At 32.0% G+C, this 22,687-nt stretch overlaps 2 protein-coding genes and 1 long non-coding RNA gene across 3 annotated transcripts; 1 reads left to right on the top strand and 2 right to left on the bottom strand.

Moving 5' to 3' along the window:
- Positions 1 to 2,305: 2,305 nt before the first annotated feature.
- On the bottom strand, positions 2,306 to 6,789 carry LOC107901506 (ATP-dependent 6-phosphofructokinase 3). Its single transcript, XM_016827544.2, has 13 exons — positions 6,560 to 6,789; positions 5,862 to 5,908; positions 5,725 to 5,764; positions 5,418 to 5,480; positions 5,182 to 5,319; positions 4,917 to 5,075; positions 4,722 to 4,775; positions 4,453 to 4,521; positions 4,207 to 4,336; positions 3,801 to 4,066; positions 3,674 to 3,719; positions 3,423 to 3,577; positions 2,306 to 2,830 (listed from the first exon to the last, which is right to left on the bottom strand). The coding sequence occupies exons 1-13, from the start codon at positions 6,659 to 6,661 to the stop codon at positions 2,627 to 2,629; spliced, it is 1,473 nt and encodes a 490-aa protein (XP_016683033.1). The 5' UTR covers positions 6,662 to 6,789; the 3' UTR covers positions 2,306 to 2,626.
- A 10,322-nt stretch (positions 6,790 to 17,111) lies between these two features.
- LOC121218505 (uncharacterized) lies at positions 17,112 to 19,822 on the bottom strand. Its single transcript, XR_005914780.1, has 3 exons — positions 19,652 to 19,822; positions 19,482 to 19,567; positions 17,112 to 17,802 (listed from the first exon to the last, which is right to left on the bottom strand). It is a non-coding gene; the product is annotated as an uncharacterized lncRNA (long non-coding RNA).
- Positions 19,823 to 19,858: 36 nt separating this feature from the next.
- On the top strand, positions 19,859 to 20,679 carry LOC107901505 (oleosin G). Its single transcript, XM_016827543.2, has one exon. It carries the CDS (start codon positions 20,013 to 20,015, stop codon positions 20,463 to 20,465), a length of 453 nt encoding a protein of 150 aa, XP_016683032.1. The 5' UTR covers positions 19,859 to 20,012; the 3' UTR covers positions 20,466 to 20,679.
- Positions 20,680 to 22,687: the final 2,008 nt, after the last annotated feature.

The raw sequence follows: 22,687 nt of genomic DNA, 5'->3' as shown, positions 1-22,687 counted from the left end.
GCCCTACCAGTGGCCCACCAACCTAGTTAACAACTAACATGCTCTACCAATGGCCTATCATATTCTTCCACCTTGTTAACAACTAGCATGCCCTACCAGTGGTTTAGTACATCTGTCATTCTGGTTAGCAACTGACATGCCCTATCAGTGGCCCATCATATCCGGGTACCGAGTTTACACCCCAAGGAAGTTGTATCTGTTTCATGTTACATACCAACACATGTAGATGATTACATGCAGTAGCTTACCACACCTCATGAAGACATCTCACCTGAATTCTAAACTACAACAACCCAAATTTCGTAATATACCCAAACTAGAAGGAAACTCAAAGAAGATCAACAGAGACTGGATACTCATCGAATAACTTCAACGAAGTTGGTTCCACCAAGACTTGCACTACGATCACAACTTTATTCTAAGGTTCAAACCTCTATTGGTTCTTCTCCAACAAAGGACTTTTCCTTACACAGGTTGTCCGAGAAACACCCAGCAAAAAACAAAAGAAGAAGAATAACCCCCAAAACAAAAGTATCACCAATATATATAGCTCACAGTTCTCACAAAACTAACATATGGCTAACATGCAAAGCTAACTCACCACCTTAATGTGGCCAACATAACCATTCTAGGCAAAACCTAACTTAAGTATTCATTGCACCATAGTTAATTTCTAGCTAGATCTCAACAAGAAACCAACTAAAACTATACAGTAAACATACGTGTTCGAACATAAAACAATCGGGTCCACAATCACACAATCCACTACTAGCGAATACTAACAGAAGGATCTATCACCCAAATCTCACCAAGAGGAAGAATTGTTTGGCGGGTTCCCACAATGATCATGTCAACACATAAAAATCATCAACCTAAAATTTGCCAAAAAGGCGAATTCTTCAACCAAAACATTATAGACCTATCAAAATAACCAAACAGTCCGCCAATCATGGCGCGACAAACACTACATATACATAACTGGTGGATAGGGTGCAATTCAACCTTACCCTGGCTTAAAACAATTCACCAACTAAGACAATGTCGGGCGAGGTATTACACTTCTTCCTCCACCATAGGTTCTAATATGAACTGATAAAGTTGTGATTTGGTGCACTTATGGGTAGGGCCATATTTTGCCCCACACCAGAAGCATAGCCCTCGACGCCTCCGATCCTCCAACTCAACCTAGAAGAGCACCTTAGTAAGGGTTTTTTCATCCTTGAGAAACAAGTGCTGTAGACGATCTTGATGACACACGAGAGCCTGTAGAGGAAGTATAAGTTGGACTCGCCTTGGCAGAAGGAAAAAGGGAAGGACCCCTAAAATGACCAGCAAGCCCTCCTACAACTCCTTTCCTAGTAGTAGTAGCCAAAATTGACTCCACCTATTTAGCCACTAAATAGCCCTCCACCAAACTCTTGGGTTTAAACAATGTCAACTACTGGCGGTTGAGTATGACTCCTATTTCAATTAAATTTGAGAAATAATCTTTCAGTCAAACTCTGTTTATTTGTTTCAATCAAATTCTAATTAGTATAAATTATTTTATTATTATTTGACCTATGAATTTAGCCTATAAATAGGCTCTTTTACAACCTTAAAAAATACACTCATTAGAGATTAGAACTCGTAACACATTTAGAGAATTTTTTTTTTACGTTTTGAGGTTCTTTGTTTTCGGAGTTTAGTTTTTATTTCCATCTTTTGTACTATTCGTTCTTTTGTCATTATAGTAAAATTATCTTTGCTCGTGATTTTTTATCCTCTTTGGAGGAGTTTTTCCACGTTAAATTTATGTGTTCAATTTCTCAATTTCTTCTGCTATTTTTTACTTGTTGCTTAATCGGGTCGATCCTCAACATTGACCAATATCTTCCCTCAGATTACTGGAAAAAATGCTTAAGGCGTAAGATTCAGGAAGTCGGAGTTGGTTGACTCACAAATTCATCATGAAATTGATCTACCGAACTATGTTTTTTCAAGGATACTGACTTGGCCATTGGATCCTGGAATGATACTAAGCCAAACCTTTACCGTAGACCACGAGCATAGGTGTCCCATGTCAGAATATGGATCCCTCCTTGCCTTTGTGAGAAGAAATTATGCTATTCTAGTGCTTTGCCTTCCAGATGTAGCATCACCAACCAAACCTTGGCATGTTCATGAATCCCCTCTGCTTTGAAGAACTGTTCCAATTTGTCCCACCACCCTCGGTAGTGGGTTTGCAGATAGCTATTTGCAATTTGTTCCAATTGGAATAATAATAATAATAATAATAATAATAAATTACTCATAAAACAGCTTCTAACCTGGAATAGTGATATAACCATTAGTTATCTTCTCTTACGGCATACAGAAATAACATAACACAAAGGAACATGAAAGACAAAAATGATGCAATGCAAGGTTGATCAGTACTTTCAGTTCCATGGCAGCCTAGATTAGCTGATCATACATTTCAAAACACATGTAAGCAGACCATGAACTTCTTAATGTTAATATCCACCTCCACCAAAATTTCTAACTATTTAGTAATCCACGCAGCCCGAGTTACTATTTAACTGATTATTTAAGGATGATAAAGAGTGCTAATTCCGAGTGGCCATAAAAAAGTGGGAGGGAACTTTCAAACCATGCAAGGATCTTCTTCGGTATTTGACTTTTTGTCTTTGCAATTTTCCCCATCCAACAAGCCAGTTGCAGGTTGTTTCTCTTCCTTGGCTTCAGCAATGTCTTTGGGGTTCAAGAAGCTTGGCTGGTTAGTCGAAGAGAGCAGCCTTGCCCACATCCTGTCTGTAATCACAACCTTGTTCTGCTTCTCGGTGATACGCTGCGAATTACCATCAGAAAAGATAAATTCAGTCAAGAAAGTGTTTAAATATTAGTGGGAGACCAAATGAAGCTCTCCATGATGATAATCTTTTTGCCAGTAGATCGAACAACAAAAACTCAATGGCTAAACCTACATATATGCCACTTCCTTGCAACTAGACCTGTCAATTGAACTCATCGAGTTAATTTTGGGTTGAGCCAATCTTGATCAGGTCAATTCAAATTTCGAAAATTCCAAGTCCATGTGGGTTTGGATCGTTTTGGGTTCAGGTCTTTTCAGTCAGGTTAAGTTAATTCATGTTTCGGGTTGTTGACATTTATAGTCAAAATCAGATTGAATCGGGTTTGGGTTTGGGTTGATCGGTTCAGGTTTCCGGATTCGGGTCAAGTTTGGCAAATATACATCCAACCTACCACAGTTCTTTCTTTCCCCTTCTTGTATTTAACTTTTGTTCTAAGTTTCTGTCTCAAACAAAGCGAGAATAACAAACAGAAATTGATTAGCAACATTCATGGTTGATGGGTTCCATGGACACTTGGACAATAATTTATAGCTTTTAACAGTTTATGAAAGGAGTCGTGGAACATACATTAAATGGAATGTAAGCATGTCTGCCATTGACGGGACCAACAGTGAAGCCTGTATACCCAGCCATTGCTCCATGAACTGCACTATGAGCAAGTAGGGTGCAGTAGACGTTATCGGAAGCAATGCTAGGAATAGCCCGGATCATGTATGTAGGATCTGCAAGCCAATTTTTCATGTCATATATCTTTGCACATTATCGAAAGGTTGAATTTAGTAGGAACAAAGTAAATAAAGAGTGGATGAGACATTAACCTATATATTTAAGATTAATGGGCATCTTCTTTTTCGCAAAATGATCCTACACAAAGTGATAAAAGACTTCAGTGTAGATTTTACATAGACATCTACTCGATAGCCATGCATCAATTGAAGGTAGCACCTTTATCCCGTGAGAGATCCACAGTCCAACATCTTGAAGAAGCTTGTTTCCTGAAGCATCTTGCTGGTCCATGGACTGCAAGCTCTCTGAAACAAGATCCTGTCCTGCTCCTTCAGCAATCACAATAACCATATGTCCATTTTCTTTGAGTCGTTTCTCAATATATTCATAAAGTCCGCCACTTCCTTCAAGATAGAATGGTGACTCTGGAATCAAGCAACAGTCAACATCTCGGCTGGCTAGTGTAGCATACATTGCAATGAAACCTGCAGCAGCAGTTAAATAAGAAAATTAAAGAAGGGATCCAAAAACACCAATTCCACAATCAAACAAAACTAGAGACACCAGGCAGCATCGATTACATAATTGTAAAGAATCCATCCATTATAATTAAAACTAAGCATACCACTATAGCGTCCCATTAGCTTTACAAGTCCAACGCCATTCTCAATACTTAGGGATTCAACATGTGCAGCATTAATGGCACGTTGAGCCTCCTCAACCGCAGTATCAAAACCAAATGATTTGTCAATAACCTGAACCAAAATCAGCAACCCAGCACGATGTCATCTCATGGATTAATCGACAAGTCTTTCAAGTGGTAACAATAACGAAATTTGTAGAGAACTACAACTACGAATATGTGAAGTACCGGTATGTCATTGTCAATGGTCTTTGGGATTCCAGCAACAGCTACTTTGAGGCCACGTCGCCTAATTTCCTGCCAAGATCATTAAACATAAGAATAACAATTAGTTTCATTGTTCGGTATTCAAATTAATGAAGAATAGCTTAGATTATTCAGACAATACTTAATAGAAGCATCCTTGACTAACCCTTGGTTATATTGATCAGCCTCTACGCAACATATTTCTTATTTGACACTCAGAAACTGAAAAAAAAAATGCCAAATGCTAATACCTCAAAAATCACTGCTGCTCCTCTTTGTGTCCCGTCACCTCCGAGTATATAAACCTGAATCACTAAAGGAGACAATTAGAACCCACAAAAAGTAGCCACGTGATACCAGACATTTGAAATAAATAAATATGAGACATAAATTCAAACAAACAAAGGGGATCTCTGACAAACTCTACACTTGCACCTCATTCACACCTGATTGATTCCGCGATCCTGAATGCTGTCGACAATCTTTGAGGTGTCATGACCACCTCTTGACGTCCCAAGGACTGTACCACCACGTTTATGGATATCATTGACAACTTTGGGAGTTAGGGTGACAGTGTTCTTTGAATAAAAACCCCTGTATCCTCCCTAAAGATGTCTCAAGTAAAAGTTGTCAGTGAGATTATCAGATGATGGTATTCTCTTTGCTGATCATAAACAAAATAACCCAAGGTATTGTACCAAAATTACTTACATCTATTCCAAGAATCTTTTTAACACCATACATGTGACAGAGGCCACACACAATTTCTCTGATCACTGTGTTGAGCCCGGGGCATAGACCACCACATGTTACAATGCATGCATGCACTTCATCTGATTCAAAATACACCTAATAAACATAAGAACTGTCAGTCAGTGAACTGTCCATAGCTTATCATTCAGTAACTATAACCCAATAGCATGTAGGCAAGATGAGAATTTTTTTACCCTCTGGCGAGGTCCTGCACGTCGAAAATGCACCCCTCTTGTACTGTCCTTGTGAACAACAATCTGTAATAAAACTAGTGAATCAGTTAACCAATTGATTAAAAAGGTATATAGGTAACTAAGAATTTATAACATTAGTTGCAACATATAAAACAAACAATTGTTTTTGTCTAAAGGTTTCACTGCATTCTTTCTTGACCACATATAAACCTCAACTTCAACGAAATGCAAGCCTTAGAAAACAGAGTATAACTTCAAATAATTTTTCCATAAAATGCAAAATCCAATCAAGTAGACAAGGATTCACCTTCTGAGTGACGGTATCATCGTCATTAACAAAATACTGCCTGAGAATAAAAAAAGCCGCACAAATAAACCACCGTCAACCACAATCCAAAATTGATGAATTAGCTGATGAAACCTTTCAGTTTTAATTTTACTCACTTGACAGCTGAATAAGCTGGATTGTCTTGTAAAGGATTCGGATAGCTCTGCCACGTAAATATACACCGATAAAATAAAATGTTTTATATATATATATATATTATAAAAACAGAGAAATAACAAGAGAGAAAGTGAAAAGGAAAAGCAGCAACTTAAAGGTACTCAAAATGGAGAAAAAAAAAAGGAGCCTGAGCTCTAAGCAACCAAGAGAGAAATGAAATCAAACGCTGATCAAATTACTATCACTAAACAAAAATATCAACAACGTACACCTCGTTTCTCTTATCTAAAGTGAAGAAAAATAATGACATAAAGATGCTCAAAATGAAAGGGACCAAAAAAAAATGAATCTGAGCTCTCAGCACTCAACAGAGCAATGAAATCGAAAACCGAAAAATTACTATCATTAAACAAACAAACAAAAAAATCTTAACACTGTGCACCTCGGCTCTTTTGATCTAAAGTGACGGAAAACCGTTCACTTAAAGGTGCTGAAAATGAAAAAAAAAAAAAAACTCTTAGCTCCCAGCAACCAACAGTGCAATGAAATCCAAAGCCTGATCAAGTAAGTAACTATTACTAAACAAAAAATCTCAACAATGTGCACCACTAACTCGTCTCTATCGATCTCAAGTAAACCGGATCAGTACTTAACAAGTAAAATAAATACATAAAAAGAGAAAAAGAAGAGAAAGTACAGGAAGATCAGGGAGGTAGTCGGTGAGGTGAGGAACATCTTCGAGGACGTAACCGCCTTCGCCGGTGGCTAACTTCATCTGCGTATCGCCGGGATTTCCCATCGCTAGCTTTCTCAAGGAAAACGTGAACGTTCGATTCTCTCAATTCTCGGAGAATAGTTGGACAAGCTTTTATATATTATTATATTACGAGTATTCTCTTTTACTTTAGAAAAAACTGGAAAAGGAATTGGCCGCTAATGGTAATGCTAATATATAGGGATTGTCTTCGGAGAGGTTTTTTTTTTTTTGGTACATCGTACAGAATATTTTAAATTTTGTAATATTTTTTAAATTTAAATTTGTGAATTTATTTTAAAATTTTAGTTTTGCCTAATTTTGATATATGAATATTCATTATAATTTAATTTTCATAAATAATTAAAATCGTAATAGATTTGGTATCAACAATTTTATTTATCAAATATGAGAATAGTTGTGAGAATGAAAATTTTGTTTATATGGAAATAAAATAAAATGGTACTTTTATGATATTTCCCATTTAAAAAATAAATAAAACTATTAATTCAATATTTAATATAAATTCATTAAAAATTTTAGTATAATTTATATCAATGAAATATGAAATATAAATATTTAACCATTAAAATATTGATGGTGAAAAAAAATCGTAATCTACCCTAAAAGAAATAATCAAATGTGCGAGAAAACACTTAAAAATATAAAACACGTCGTTTGTGCTTTGGATCTAAATTCTAGTCCCATTCCCCTTCTATGGTTGTGTAGCGCACAAAACTACTTAATTTGTGTAGCGCACAAAACAGGTGGTGCTGCATTCGTTGTATTCTTTATAGTGTATATGCATCATTCCCCTTCCCACAGGTTTCGCCATGCGTCGGGCGATTTATAGTTTTCTGGTTAAAATATGCTCAAATTTATATGATTTTTTGTTGTGGAAATTTATTCTCTTTATTTCTATTTTTAAAATTTTAGATTCTCAATATTTTAGATTTAAAAATTTTACTCTCCTTATTAATATTATTAATTTTTTATTAAATTTAAGTCTATTATAATGTTATTTCTTTTATTACATAATTATTAAGTGTATATTTTTATTGTTTCAAAATGTCACATTGACAAATTTAATCGAATAATTTTAACCGTGCTAATAATTAGAACTGAATTTTTAAATCTAAAAAACAAAAATATTACAATCCTAAAAAATAATACTAAATCAATTAAATTCAAAATATACCCTAAATATAGAGACTTAAAATATATTTTTATCAATTTTTATATAATTACCAACAAAAAATTATTTTTATTTATTCTAGTGGTTGATTATTAACACTATATTATAGAACGACCATAAATAAATAAATTGATATAAAAAATAAATATTTCATTGGTTCAAATAGTAAAGTTCGAGGTTTTAAAAATTATAGTGTTTTAAGTTCAAATTTCATTGTAGATAGATTTTGATATTTTATACAAAAATATAAAATAACAAAAGTACTCTCGTAAAAAATATTACTTTAAAAAGAATGAGTTTTTTTTTTAATTCCACAACTGAATTAATGTTTAATTGACTTATAATACAAAATTAATAATAAACATGACTTGAGTCAGGTAAATATTTGAGCTTGTCTCATTAATAATAATGCTAAGTTTGATAGGAGTATTATTTTTCCACATGTTTTAGTACATAAGTAAGCAATAAACTAATTACAAATGGTAATTTTTAGCCACTCACATGACTTGTTTGTGGTAAAGATAATGATTTTTCTTCTTCTTCTTCTTCCTCCTTTTACTTATTTTGAAGAGGTTTTATTTTTTAAAAGATTTTTTACTCATCATTCTCGTTTCAAGTTTAAATTTATATAAATTATTCCTTATTTTATATGTAACTATTTTGAAATATGTGTTAAATAAACTTTTTACTCATGTTATTATACTAGTAACCAAACGTGTCATAGAAGTACTTTTTTTGTTATTCATATTTTTAATAGTTCAACGTTGAATTTATCAATATAATTGTACTTGTTATGTGCAATATCTCTTTCATATCTATCTATAATATTGTTTATATTAATATATATTTAATAGTTTTTTTTGCATAAAATAAATAGTTAATTTTTTTCTTTACTTCGAACTTAACATGCATGATCTATATGAATAAAATTTAAAAGATGATGGCTGAGTTGTTAATATATCAATCATAAAAAAGTTATGATGTAAAACCATATTAATTTTATATCGATGTAAAAATCCCTCCCATAAACTTTTTCTACAAAAAAAAAAAGTATGGAAATTTGTTTCGGGCCAGAAATGAATAAAAAGTTCTGAAAATTGAAATAAAATTTTACCACTAGTTTGTAATTTCCTATAAAATTAAAAGGGCGATTTTTCATGCTTGGGGTGAAGGCCACTGCCTCGCCTCCCTCCTCCCTCAAGATTAATTGATTTTTATTTTTAAAAAATACATTTTAATATATAAATTTAATAACAATGTGGTTTATCGTTTTATTCGGAGAAAATTAAAGTTTTAGATTTTAAAGAATAAAATTAATTACACTAAACCTTTTAAAATTATTTTAAATATTCTAAAGTGATTTTTAAATTTAAAATGTTTAATTGAATCTTCAAAAGTATTAGTATTGTCAGAATGAGATTTTTAAATTAGTTTAGCCATCAATTTTAAAATTTGAGGTGAAACTATTTGAAATGCAGAATTATTCTTTTTAATATGTCATATTCAAATTGTTCATACAATAAAAAAAACGTATTTACAATTTCATTCACATGTATAAAAATTGCTCCATGTCAAATTTAAGTTAGTACTTAGCATCCAAGCAAGTGGTTAAACTATAGGTATTCATGGCTGATTGAATCTTAATTCGATTGGCATCAGTATTGTTGTCAGTGCAGGAGGACATAGGTTCAAGTGCGTTGAAGCGCATTATCCTCCTATTTAAGAGTTTGGAAGATGCTATGGGTAGTTTTAAGCATTGTATCCAAAAAAAAGAAAATATGAATAAAACTTATAATGATATTAATGTTAAAAAAAGTTCAAGTTCAAGCACGAGCTCGACTCACCCAAATGGCTTGTTTTAATGTTAAAGAAAAATATTTTTCATTTAAATTTAATTATAAATATATATATAAATATTAAAGTAAAATTATTTTATATATTTTGAAAAGTAAATGGGTAAGGCCAACTCGGAGTTGAAAAATGAACCCAAGCTTGACCCAATGCAGGTTAGGTGACCAACGACCCATGAACACCTCTAGATTAGACGAATAGAAAAATCTTATTGATGTGATATTGTTACTTTTATGACTTAATTAGAATTTAAAATTTAGATCATAGTGCTAGAATCGTTAAAATCTTGATACAAAACTTAATAAATCATAAACCAGGATCTGTCATGTCAAATCATCAAGAATAAATCAAGAACAAAACTAGATGCGGAAGCGTACCTGAATCCATGAATTCCTTGAAGTTTTTTCTGATAATGGGGATTTGATCTTCCAAATTAGCACACAAGAAATTCAAAGAATATTTGCTCTCTCTTTACTAATGATGGGATATTAGAAAAGTTATCTTGTGTGTAATTTGAGGACCATAACCCTAATATATATAACTTTGGCACATTAGCCCTAATTTCTAATAAGCCTATCATTAATTAGAAATTAATTACTAGAATATCTACACATATTTAACTCATACTTTATTTAATAATTAAAGCCCAATAAACCTTAACCAAATTTAGATCACTTTTAATTTGGGCTAACCTATCATGATAGTCAATAATAACATGTAATTACCCTTATTATATATGTGATGTCCATATTTTCCAACAATCTCTCACTTGGACCACACATATATATACTAATTACTCTATAATTACATGTCATTATATAGCCTTATAAGCTCAAAAATTTTACTATCATATTTAAAAGGTATTTCGAACAATCTTGTCCATTACTTATGCTAACATAGAACTAAGGCAACTTTCTTTACATATATTGTAACTAAATCCATCCCTGATCTCGCATATTAATACAAACAAATGACATAGATCAAGTATGGATGTGTAGTATGGAAATTACACACAATATGATCTAAACATGTCTATTTGCAACTGCTCCTCTTTAAACTTAATTGAGGTCAGTATCAAAATAACAAACAGAGTGAATAAACTGAATATTTTATTTCTGATTAGAAAATAACTAAATACATAAATGTTTGAAAACAAACATAAAACAAGTAAAATATAAAATCCCACTAAATCATGATATCCTCAAACAATGTAACACCCATGTGAGTAGTGTGTTCATGAAAGACCTTGGGTGGTAAGCCTGTTGTGAGCGGATCCGTTATCATAGAGTTTGTCCCAATGTGCTCTATGGATATTTGACCATTTTGCACTATTTCTTTCACAACTAGGACCTTTATGTCAATATGCTTTGACTTAGATGAACTCATGTTGTTATTGGAATACAGCATTCTTGACTTATTGTCCCAAAATAATTTGAGTGGTCTTTCTACATTCTCCAAAATGCGCAGCCCAATGACAAAGTTTCGCAACCATATTCCATGGTTTGATGCCTCATAGCATGCTACAAACTCTGCTACCACAGTGGATGAAGCTACAAGTGTCTGTTTGACACTTTTCCAGAATATAACTCCTCCAGCTAATAGGTAAATATAGCTTGATGCAGATTTCCTACTATTTTGGCACCTAGCAAAATCAGAACCAGAATACCCTACGACCTCCAAAAGATCTGATCTCTTATAAGTAAGCATGTAATCTTTTGGTCTCTGAAGATATCTCATAACCCTTTTGGCTGTTATCCAATGGTCTATACTAAGGTTGCTTAAATATCTGCCTAACATCCCAACAATGTACACAATATTCGGACACGTACATACTTGAACATATATTAAACTCCCAACAGGTGATGCATGGGGAATCTTTTGCATTTCCTGAATTTCAAGGTTACTTTTAGGGCATTGAGTAAGACTAAATTTGTCTCATTTAGCAGCAGGGGTGTCACCTGGTCTACAACTTTGTACTCCAGACCTTTTGAGCACTTTATCGATATAGCTCTTTTGTGACAATCCAAGAATACCCCAAAATCACTCTCGGTGTATCTAAATTCCTAAAACAAAATAGGCGTCTCTAAGATCTTTCATCTCAAAATGCATAGATAGAAATCTTTTGGTTTCGTGCAATAAACCTATATCATTAGCGAAAAGCAAAATACCATCGACATATAAAACATATTCTTTACATGTTTTATTAGATACTGGAGCTACAACTAGTAGTTACAGAAAGAATGTCATTCCTTTAGAAAAATGAGAACCTATGAAACATCTAATAAAAGTCATAGGAATAGATAGTAATGAAACCATAATCCAATATAAAGCTAAAAATAAGTCAATCTACATAAATAATGTAAGATTTGTGATACCTAAAATATTATGCTTTCCAGCAATGCATGGAGATTAATTTTATATATCAACATTTACCATTTTCTATTGATAAAAATTTAATTATGTTATCTGTAGAAAAAAACTTCTGTAGAAATACCATTGGTAAAAAATCATAAATTTGTTTGTGATGAAAACCTTACACCACCAAGAAAAGAACAAATTAAACAACTTGAAACAAGTCATTGGTTGTTTAAAATATTAGAAAATAATTTTAGTGAAAAACCATTAAAATTATGGCAAAATAGCCTAGATATTGTGAAATTAAATTAGAAATCCCCATAAAATTATTAGAGTTAAACCAGTGATCTATACTAAACAAGATATAGATGAATTTGATATACAAATTAAAAGAATTATTAGAAAAAGGAGTAATAGAAGCAACTAATAGTCCACATTCTAGTCTAGCTTTTATGGTTAGAAACCATGCCGAAATAAAAAGAAGAAAATGTAGAATGATTATAATTATAAAAGATTAAATCAAAATATTATTTTTTATGGTTATTTTATTCCAAGAAATGATGTTTTAATTAATCAAGCTAAACAGGCAAAATATTTTAGTAAATTTGACTGTAAATCAGGATTCTGGCAAATCATGCTAACAGAAGAGTCTAAGCCTTTGAAAGCTTTTAGTGCACCTAATGGGCATTATCAATGGAAAGTAATGCCATTTGGATTATGTAATGCACCACAAATCTTTTAAAGATGGATCATAACCCTAATATATATAACTTTGACACATTAGCCCTAATTCTTAATTACCCTATCATTAATTAGAAATTAATTACTAGAATATCTACACATATTTCACCGATACTTTATTTAATAATTAAAGCACAATAAACCTTAACCAAATTTAGATCACTTTTAATTTGGGCAAACCTATCATGATAGTAAATAATAACATGTAATTACCCTTATTATATATATGATGTCCATATTTTCCAACAATCTTTAACTAGGACCACACATATATATACTAATTACTCTATAATTACATGTCATTATATAACCTTATGAGCTCAAAAATTTTACTCTCATATTTAAAAGGTATTTCGAACAATCTTGTCCATTAATTATGCTAACATAGAACCAAGGCAACTTTCCTTACATATATTGTAACTAAATCCATCTCTGATCATGTATATTAACACAAACAAATGGCATAGATCAAGTATAGATGTGTAGCATGGAAATTACATACAATATGATCTAAACATGTCTATTTGCAACTAGTCCTCTTTAAACTTAATTAAGGTCAGTATCAAAATAACAAACAAAGTGAATAAATTGAATACTTCATTTCTGATAAGAAAATAACTAAATACATAAATGTTTGAAAACAAACATAAAACAAATAAAATATAAACTCCCACTAAATCATGATATCTTCAAACAATGTAACACCCATATGAGCAATGTGCTCATAAAAGACCTTGGGTGGTAAACCTTTTGTGAGCGGATCCGTTATCATAGAGTTTGTCCTAATGTGTTCTATGGATATTTGACCATTTTGCACTATTTCTTTCACAACTAGGAACTTTATGTCAATATGCTTTGACTTAGATGAACTCATGTTGTTATTGGAATACATCACTGTTGACTTATTGTCACAAAATAATTTGAGTGGTCTTTCTACATTCTCTAAAATGCGCAGCCCAATGACAAAGTTTCGCAGCCATATTCTATGATTTGATGCCTCATAGCATGCTAGAATGTAACACCCCAAACCCGGCCTAAACATTATGGCCGAATCTGGCGATGTCACATTGTAACACCTCTTACCCGTATTCAACGCCGGAATAGGGTACGAGGCATTACCAGAACATATATACTTATAAACTTATTAAACCGAGTTATAAAATTTCATACAGATTAAAACTTTCAAATTATTGTCTTCGAATCGCTAATTAGGGCTTACGAGGCCCAATATATATTCATTCGATCCAAGCCTTATAGCTACCACCATTGTAATATATTAAATATTCAATATCTCGTAATGATTCGCTAATCTATCTCATATAATTTCACACAGATTAATTCACAATTCACAATTCTTATCATTTCAAAGCTTATAAGACACATGTACATATCTATACTAACTCGTATGAGTCTCATACTCATTCATATGCTCAATAAATCCATTAAATCATTTCAACATCGAAGAATCCACATTATGTCAGAAACAATACTATTAACAATCATAAATATTTTCATATTAATTCCATGTATCATTTACTGAACTTCATATATCATTTCATAAATATGTAATTCACTAACACATCTTGCCATATACAATATCCAATTGGTGAAATCACTTAATTCAATTCAACTTCAACAATCACAATAAATCTATCACTTGAATATGAGTCCATGTAACACTTACAACCTTTGTCAAATTAGTGAACGTCTTACAGAATTGAGTACTTATTTTCTCGATGCCATAGTCCAACTATGGTCTTACACGTAATCACATAACATATACCGATGCCATAGCCCAACTATGGTCTTACACCTAATCACATAACGTATACCGATGCCATAGCCCAGCTATGGTCTTACACATAATCACATAACATATATCGATGCCATAGCCCAGCTATGGTCTTACACGGAATCACATATCACTTATTGCCATGGTTCATCCATGGTATTTTTCGTCAATTCGTCTTTATCACGGAACGAAAGTACTCAACCCTGCGTTCTACTCAATTTGAACTTTCATTCCAATTTATCTATCTTTCTCAACAATCATAATTCAACCATAAATATGTATATAGAATAATACATTATGTCATGCATAATACTAACAAATAATTGTTTGGTTTCAGCCATATGAATTTACAATTCAATTCATAATAACTAATTGAAATGAAACATTATGTCATTTCTAATTCAATGTTTATCAAATATAATCGGGCATATGATCAATTTATATACAAATCATTCATATATTTTATATTTCCTCTTCCTCCTCTCCATTCCACATCCTTAATGTACATAACACTCTTATAAATAATACTTTCTATAATTTTACTATTCACTCACATGTATATTCAAAGCTGTCTATCCGAGTCAGAAACACTAAATTATTTTCATCTAGAGCTAAAAAACTTCAAATTAATATCCGTTAATTTTCCATAAAACTAGATTCACATATATTTTTACCATAAAATTTTCATAATTTTTTGCTTAGCCAATAAGTACAGTTTATTCTTTAAATTTTCCCCTATTTCATTGCTTAACAGTTTTGACCTATCTTCACTAAAAATTAATTATCTCACTGTATATAATTTGTATGGTACTTTCATTTATTTCACTTGAAAATAGACTCATTAAGGGTTCTAAATATATAAATTTTATCCCGTAATTATTTTTTTACAATTTTTAACAATTTTACAAAGTTAGAATAGGGGATTCCAAATTCATTCTGACCCTATCTCACTAAACTTAAAATATCTCAAAATATATAACTCTTTTGCTTACTCTATTTATTTTATATAAAAATAGAGTCATTAAACTTTCATTTCATATCTTATTCACTCTCTAATTCGATTTCCACCATTTTTGGTGATTTTTCAAAGTCATACAACTGTTTCTGTTCAAAACCATTTTGCTGCTAATTCTACTATTTCATAATTTCACTTTTTCACTTTCGATCACTATTCAATTCAATTCCACGCATATATTCATCATTCAATTACACTTAGTTGTTAAATAATCTCATATATTTTCACTTAATCAATTTCCCATTGAACACTCTGAATATACACGAATACGTAGAGAATTAGCACATAAGTGCTACACTGATATGTAGCCAAAGCTACCACTGATACGTAGCCGTAGCTACCACTGAAATATAGCCAAAGATACCACCGATATGTAGTCGTAGCTACCACTGATCAATAACACTAGAAATGTCCACAGGCCTGCTCACACAAGCTGTCAGGTGTCTGCAACACATGCTAGATCATCCAGCACCCGGAACTCACTGTAACACTGTAACACTGGTCTCTAGTGACATGTCACTTGTATCCACTTCTATTCCTAAGTTCAACCGGGAATTTACACTTAACACTTTATAAAAATATATTGCTATTATTTACACATAACTTACTTTGGTGCAACAATATAAAAATTTAGCAATTTAGTCTTTAATGTTTTCTTTTCTCTGATCAAGGTCGATTCCACTTCTTTCTTAATCTATAATAACACATTTGTCTTATTTAATACTCACATTTATCAAAACAGTCCTTGACTCAAACTTTGGTAAAATTATAATTTTACCCCTAAACTTTTGCATATTTACACTTTTGCCTCAAAGCTCGTAAATTAAACTTCATCCCTTATTCTTATGTATTATGACATGCTGAACATTTTTCCCTTCTATGGCAACATCAAATTCCCACTCTAACACTTACTTATGAACATTAGGTTTTTTTACCGATTTTGTCGTTTTACTTGTTTTCACTTAAAATCACTTAGCAAAAGTTGTTTAACATAATTTCAAGCTTCATATTCTATCATAAAACATCAAAATAAACACATTTCACCTATGGGTATTTTTCCAAATATAAACCCTAGGTTAAATTATTGCTAGAATAAGCTAAATCAAGTTACCGGGACTCTAAAATCGTAAAGAACATTAAAAAGGGGCTTGGAATCACTTACTATGGAGCTTGGAAGCTTGAAAACCCTAACTATGGCTTCCCCCTTGCTATTTTCGTTCATCATGGAGAAGATAAGCACATTTTTCCATCTTTTTCCCTTTTTAATTCTTTTTATTACTAAATTACGAAATTACCCCTAACTTAAAAATTTCCTATTTCACTTATCTCATGCCTAATTTTTTCCAAAACTTAACCAATGGTCTAATTACCATATAAAGACCTCCAATTTAAAGTTTCATAACAATTGGACACCTCTAACATGTAGAACTCAACTTTTGCACTTTTTACAATTTAGTCCTTTTGACTAAATTGAGTGTCCAAACGTCAAAATTTTCGAACGAATTTTTTTCACAAAATTATTTCGTGAAATCGTAGACCATAAAAATATAATAAAAATAAATTTTGTCTTCGTCGAATTTGTGGTCCCGAAACCACTATTCCAGCTAGGCCCAAAATCGGGTTGTTACATACAAACTCTACTGCCATAGTGGATGAAGCTACAAGTGACTGTTTGACACTTTTCCAAGATATAACTCCTCCAGCTAATAGGTTAATATAGCTTGATGTAGATTTCCTACTATCTTGGCACCTAGGGAAATCAGAATCAGAATACCCTACGACCTCCAAAAGATTTGATCTCTTATAAGTAAGCATGTAATCTTTTGGTCTCTGAAGATATCTCATAACCCTTTTAGCTGTTATCCAATGGTCTATACTAAGGTTGCTTAAATATCTGCCTAACATCCCAACAATGTACACAATATTCGGACACGTACATACTTGAGCATACATTAAACTCCCAACAGGTGATGCATGGGGAATCTTTTGCATTTCCTGAATTTCAAGGTTACTTTTAGGGCATTGAGTAAGACTAAATTTGTCTCCTTTAGCGACAAGGGTGTCACCTAGTCTACAAGTTTGCACGCTAAACCTTTTGAGCACTTTATCGATATAGCTTTTTGTGACAATCCAAGAATACCCCGAGATCAGTATCGGTGTATCTAAATTCCTAAAACAAAATAGGCGTCCCTAAGATCTTTCATCTCAAAATGCTTGGATAGAAACCTTTTGGTGTCCTGCAATAAACATATATCATTAGCGGCAAGCAAAATATCATCGACATATAAAACATATTCTTTACAGGCTTTATTAGATACTGGAGCTACAACTAGCAGTTGCAGAAAGAATGTCATTCCTTTAGAAAAATGAGAACCTATGAAACATCTAATAAAAGTCATAGGAATAGATGATAATGAAACCATAATTCAATATAAAGCTAGAAATAAATCAATCTACATAAATAAAGTAAGATTTGTGATACCTAAAATATTATGCTTTCCAGCAATGCATGGAGATTAGTTTTATATATCAACATTTACCATTTTATATTGATAAAAATTTAATTATGTTATCTGTAGAAAAAATTTCTGTAGAAATACCATTGGTAGAAAATCATAAATTTGTTTGTGATAAAAACTTTACACCACCAAGAAAAGAACAAATTAAACAACTTGAAACAAGTCATATGTTGTTTAAAATATTAGAAAATAATTATAGTAAAAAACCATTAAAATTATGGCAAAATTGCCCTAGATATTGTGAAATTAAATTAGAAAATCCCAATAAAATTATTAGAATTAAACCAGTGATCTATACTAAACAAGACATAGATGAATTTGATATACAAATTAAAAGAATTATTAGAAAAAGGATTAATAAAAATAACTAATAGTCCACATTCTAGTCCAGCCTTTATGGTTAGAAATCATGTCGAAATAAAAAGAGGAAAAGCTAGAATGGTTATTAATTATAAAAGATTAAATCAAAATATTATTTTTAATGGTTATTTTATTCCAAGAAAGAATGTTTTAATTAATCAAGCTAAACAAGCAAAATATTTTAGTAAATTTGACTGTAAATTAGGATTCTGGCAAATCATGCTAACAGAAGAGTTCAAGCCTTTGACAGCTTTGAGTGCACCTAATGGACATTATCAATGGAAAGCAATGTCATTTGGATTATGTAATGCACCACAAATCTTTTAAAGATGGACGGACTCTAATTTAATAAATATAAAAAATTTTGTGTAGTTTATATAGATGATATGTTAATATTTTCAGATACATTAGAATTACATAGAAACTATTTAAGTATCATTTCTCAAGAATTCATAAAACATGTAATTATACTAATTAGTCCTAAGAAAATAGAGCTAGAAAAAATAGAAATGGAATTCTTAGGATTAAAATTATCTGCAGATGGTCTTAAACTGCAAGATCATATTATAGTAAAAATAAAAAAAAATTCTGAAAAAATTGAAGATAAAAAGCAACTGTAACAAATTTTAAGAATTATTAATTATAGAAGAAATTGGTTTCATACTACTTAATACTAAAACGCACCGTTTGGAAGCAGTGTTTTCCCTCTCTACTGTTCAAGGGTTACAACTGAATTTGAAAAGCATCAGCTATCCTATCCTTGCTCCCAATTTCTCCGGTTTGAAGTTGTTTGCATTTTATATTCAAATCAAAATGGATTAGGTTTGAAGATAAATTTTCAGGTCTAATCTTTAATTTTTAAAGCGGAAAGTATTATTCACTGAAATGCATGCGCCGTAATGTTATTAATTGAATTATGGTTTATTTGGTAAATGAAACCCTTATGAAAATAAAAGCTAAATATAAGCGATAAAGAAATTCGAAGAAACGATATAACAAGATAAAAGACCACAAAAGGTGTGAATGAGGAAGAACACCTAGCCCAACGGAAAGCTGTTAGATGAACCGAACAATTGTGGGAGCAATCGAAGTTTTCGACCGACTTGGATTGGTGTATCCACTTCTATTAATTGTCAAATTAGCTTGATTTTAGTGGAATGTGTCAAATCTAATCTTGCTAATAAAAGATCCGAATGTATGAACTGACCTTAAACATGATTTTTTGCGCCCTTAGCTCTATTGCTGTTTGAGAAGGGAAAGGAAGCGTTACTAGAACAGAGCGGCCTTTATTAACCACGCGTCACCCCCTGGTAATTCCACAACCATGCAAAGCAGCTAAACCGAACACGCGCCACAACGCCACCACGCCCACCACCCTTAACACTCTGTTCTAGACATTTGATACCCTCACCCCCTACACACATTTCAATGTCACCCCCACCCTCCGCCACGTACCCCCCTTTCTCACTTCCTTATATCACCCCTTTCCCCCATATCTCTCTCATCTTCTTCACTCTTCTTTTCTTTTCTCCCATTTTTTCTTCTTTTCTCTTACCATCATCATAATCATGCCGATCAACGATCAAAACAGACCCATGGCTCAAAAGCTCTACGACTCAGCTCCGTCGTCTCGCCAGGTGGCTAAGTTCTTGACCGCCTCGACGTTGGGCGCAACGCTGCTTTTCTTGTCTGGGTTAACCTTGACCGGGACGGTCATTGCCTTGATAATAGCTACGCCGTTGATGGTTATCTTCAGTCCGGTTCTAGTCCCGGCCGGGATAACCATATTCTTGGTGACGACGGGGTTCTTGTTTTCGGGCGGGTGTGGGGTGGCGGCATTAACGGCGTTGTCGTGGATATACAATTACGTGCAAGGGAAACACCCACCAGGAGCTGATCAGCTCGATTACGCAAGAAACAAGCTGGCAAGTACGGCTAGGGATATGACAGAGAAGGCTAAGGAATACGGACAGTATGTGCAGCATAAAGCGCAAGAGGTGACTCAAGGGCAAGCATCTTGAATTTAGGGTTTTAAGAATGGGGGGGGGGTTTGGGTTGTTTGAGATGTTTTATGCTTTGTTAGGTTGGTGTTTCTCTTTGCATGCATTCGCAGATCATATGTTTTAAGCTTTGTAATTTGTAAGGGATGGTTATTAGCATAGAAGATTCTGGTTTCTTTGTCAATAAAAATGCAAGAAGATTGTAAAACCGAGATGACTTCAATCTTCTTTTTTATGATCTGATTCGCTCATTTTATATTTGTACCAGTAAACATCAAAATCCACTTGTTCTTTTATGATAACTAGGGAATAGGGATCTGCATGCCATTCTCCAAGTTCCAACAATATTACTAACTTGGAATCAATTTAAATTCAAATTTATTCAATCCAAATTTCTTTATTTTCAATATGGAATTAGTTTATAAGAAATATATATTACGCTTTATTTATCTTTCAACAATGTGGTATTAGTTTATAAGAAATATATATTACGTTTCTTATTTCTATTTTTTATTCATCTATCAATTTATTTATTTTAATTCCATGTAAGGCATGAGTATTATGCCAAGAGATTGTTTGCAGGAAAATGTGATTATCTTCTTATTTATGAGTTGGTATTTATGAGTTAAAAAGGGGCCATGAATAGTTTTAAAAATTCTGTAAAAAAAACAGATACAATCAAAATCTATAATAAAATTATTCAAAAATACATATTTTTAACTACTTACATCTTCATTAAAAAAAAACACTTAAGCTTAATCATCTTCTAATTAATTATACTAACATAAAAAAAAATACTTGAATGTGCATTTTTAAAGAAAAATCGACTTAAGCACTTCTATTTGGATGGATTAATCATATCATAAAATAAAAAATAAATGAATTATGATAAATTAAAATATCAAATTAAATATCAAATTGAATGTAATAAAAGAACAAAAATTGACACTCTTTGATAAAGGTATCAAGGAATGCAATCTTTCTACCGATAAATGAACAAATTTAGCTTTTATATCTTTTAAAACATGTAAATTAGTCCCTTCGTTAATTTTATCTGTTAAATGATGACATGAAACATTAATTTAAATGTTTAATTATTAATTTGGTCCCTAAACTATAGTTAAAATATCATTTTTATTTTAAAATTTTTTCTTAACAATAATTCTAAAAAAATTAAAAAATGTTAATAATAAATATAAATTGTTAAAATTATTTAAAATATTTAATATTATGTTAAAACAAAATCAAACCCAAATTTATTAAAGTCAAAACTTACATGCAAATAAGTTCTCTTTTTTGTGTGTGTGAATCATGGTACTTTTATTTTTTTGAAAAACTGAGCTCTCTTTTAACAATGGAAAACACTTCCATTTGCAATAAATTCTCGATTTGATGAGAATTATTTAATGCAATGAGACACTAAATCAATTATTGAAGACGCTGTCCGATGAAATTTTAAAAACACCTATTTCAATAAAATCATAGTTTAATTAATGTTGAAATACAACCAAATCAAAGGAAAAATACATTTACAGTAATCAAAATTATCTTTCAATTTTGCATCTATGTGGTGACAAAGAAAAAGATGAAGACAAGGAGCCCCTATTGTTGCTTCTCCACCTGTTGATAGCTTTGGTGTTTTAATTAAAATTTTACTTTTTATCTTTTATTTCTTTCCATAAATTTAGAATATTATTTTTTAAAATTTTAAAACCCATCGAGTCCTTATTCAGAATCTAAAAATTTATATTAAAAATTCAAAATCCAAAAATTGTTAAACCCAATAACTTAAAAGATAAAACTTCTTAGGTATTAAACTATAAGATCTTCAAATGGGTAAGTTTGTAATAACAAAGGGATGCAAAAATGAGTACTCACTAAAGTAGAAGAACGTAAGCATTAAATAAATTTTTATGTATCTTTTAGTTCAAACATGGATGATAAAAATGAACATTAACGATGTAATACCTAATTTACCCGGCCCAATTTTATAAATAAAAATAAAAAACAAAAAATATTAAAAGTCTATTTACAAATAAAACAGCCCAAACACTACCCAAGCCCAACCTAGCCCAACTACACCTAGCCCAGACACTATCACGGCCCAACGCAGCCCAACACGACCAGAAACCCTAGCAGCAACAACGGGCCTCCAGCGTCGCTGCCACGCACGCCTCCACGCCCCCTGCTCCGTACGGCCACACCTGCAAACAAGCAAACAAGTAAAAAACGAGCAAAAAACA

This window comes from Gossypium hirsutum, chromosome D06, assembly GCF_007990345.1.
Source record: "Gossypium hirsutum isolate 1008001.06 chromosome D06, Gossypium_hirsutum_v2.1, whole genome shotgun sequence".
In the NCBI taxonomy this organism is placed as follows: domain Eukaryota; kingdom Viridiplantae; phylum Streptophyta; class Magnoliopsida; order Malvales; family Malvaceae; genus Gossypium; species Gossypium hirsutum.
The sequence above is the reverse complement of the archived record's forward strand: the minus strand, read 5'-3'. Positions and strand labels throughout refer to the sequence as shown.

Excerpts from the sequence above, each read along its gene's own strand:
- LOC107901506 (XM_016827544.2), bottom strand. The coding sequence starts at position 6,661 with ATGGGAAATCCCGGCGATACGCAGATGAAGTTAGCCACCGGCGAAGGC. Across the intron at positions 4,522-4,721 it reads GAGCAGCAGTGATTTTTGAG|GAAATTAGGCGACGTGGCCT; the intron begins GTATTAGCATTT and ends TGATCTTGGCAG. Across the intron at positions 3,720-3,800 it reads GGATCTCTCACGGGATAAAG|GATCATTTTGCGAAAAAGAA; the intron begins GTGCTACCTTCA and ends CACTTTGTGTAG.
- LOC107901505 (XM_016827543.2), top strand. The coding sequence starts at position 20,013 with ATGCCGATCAACGATCAAAACAGACCCATGGCTCAAAAGCTCTACGAC.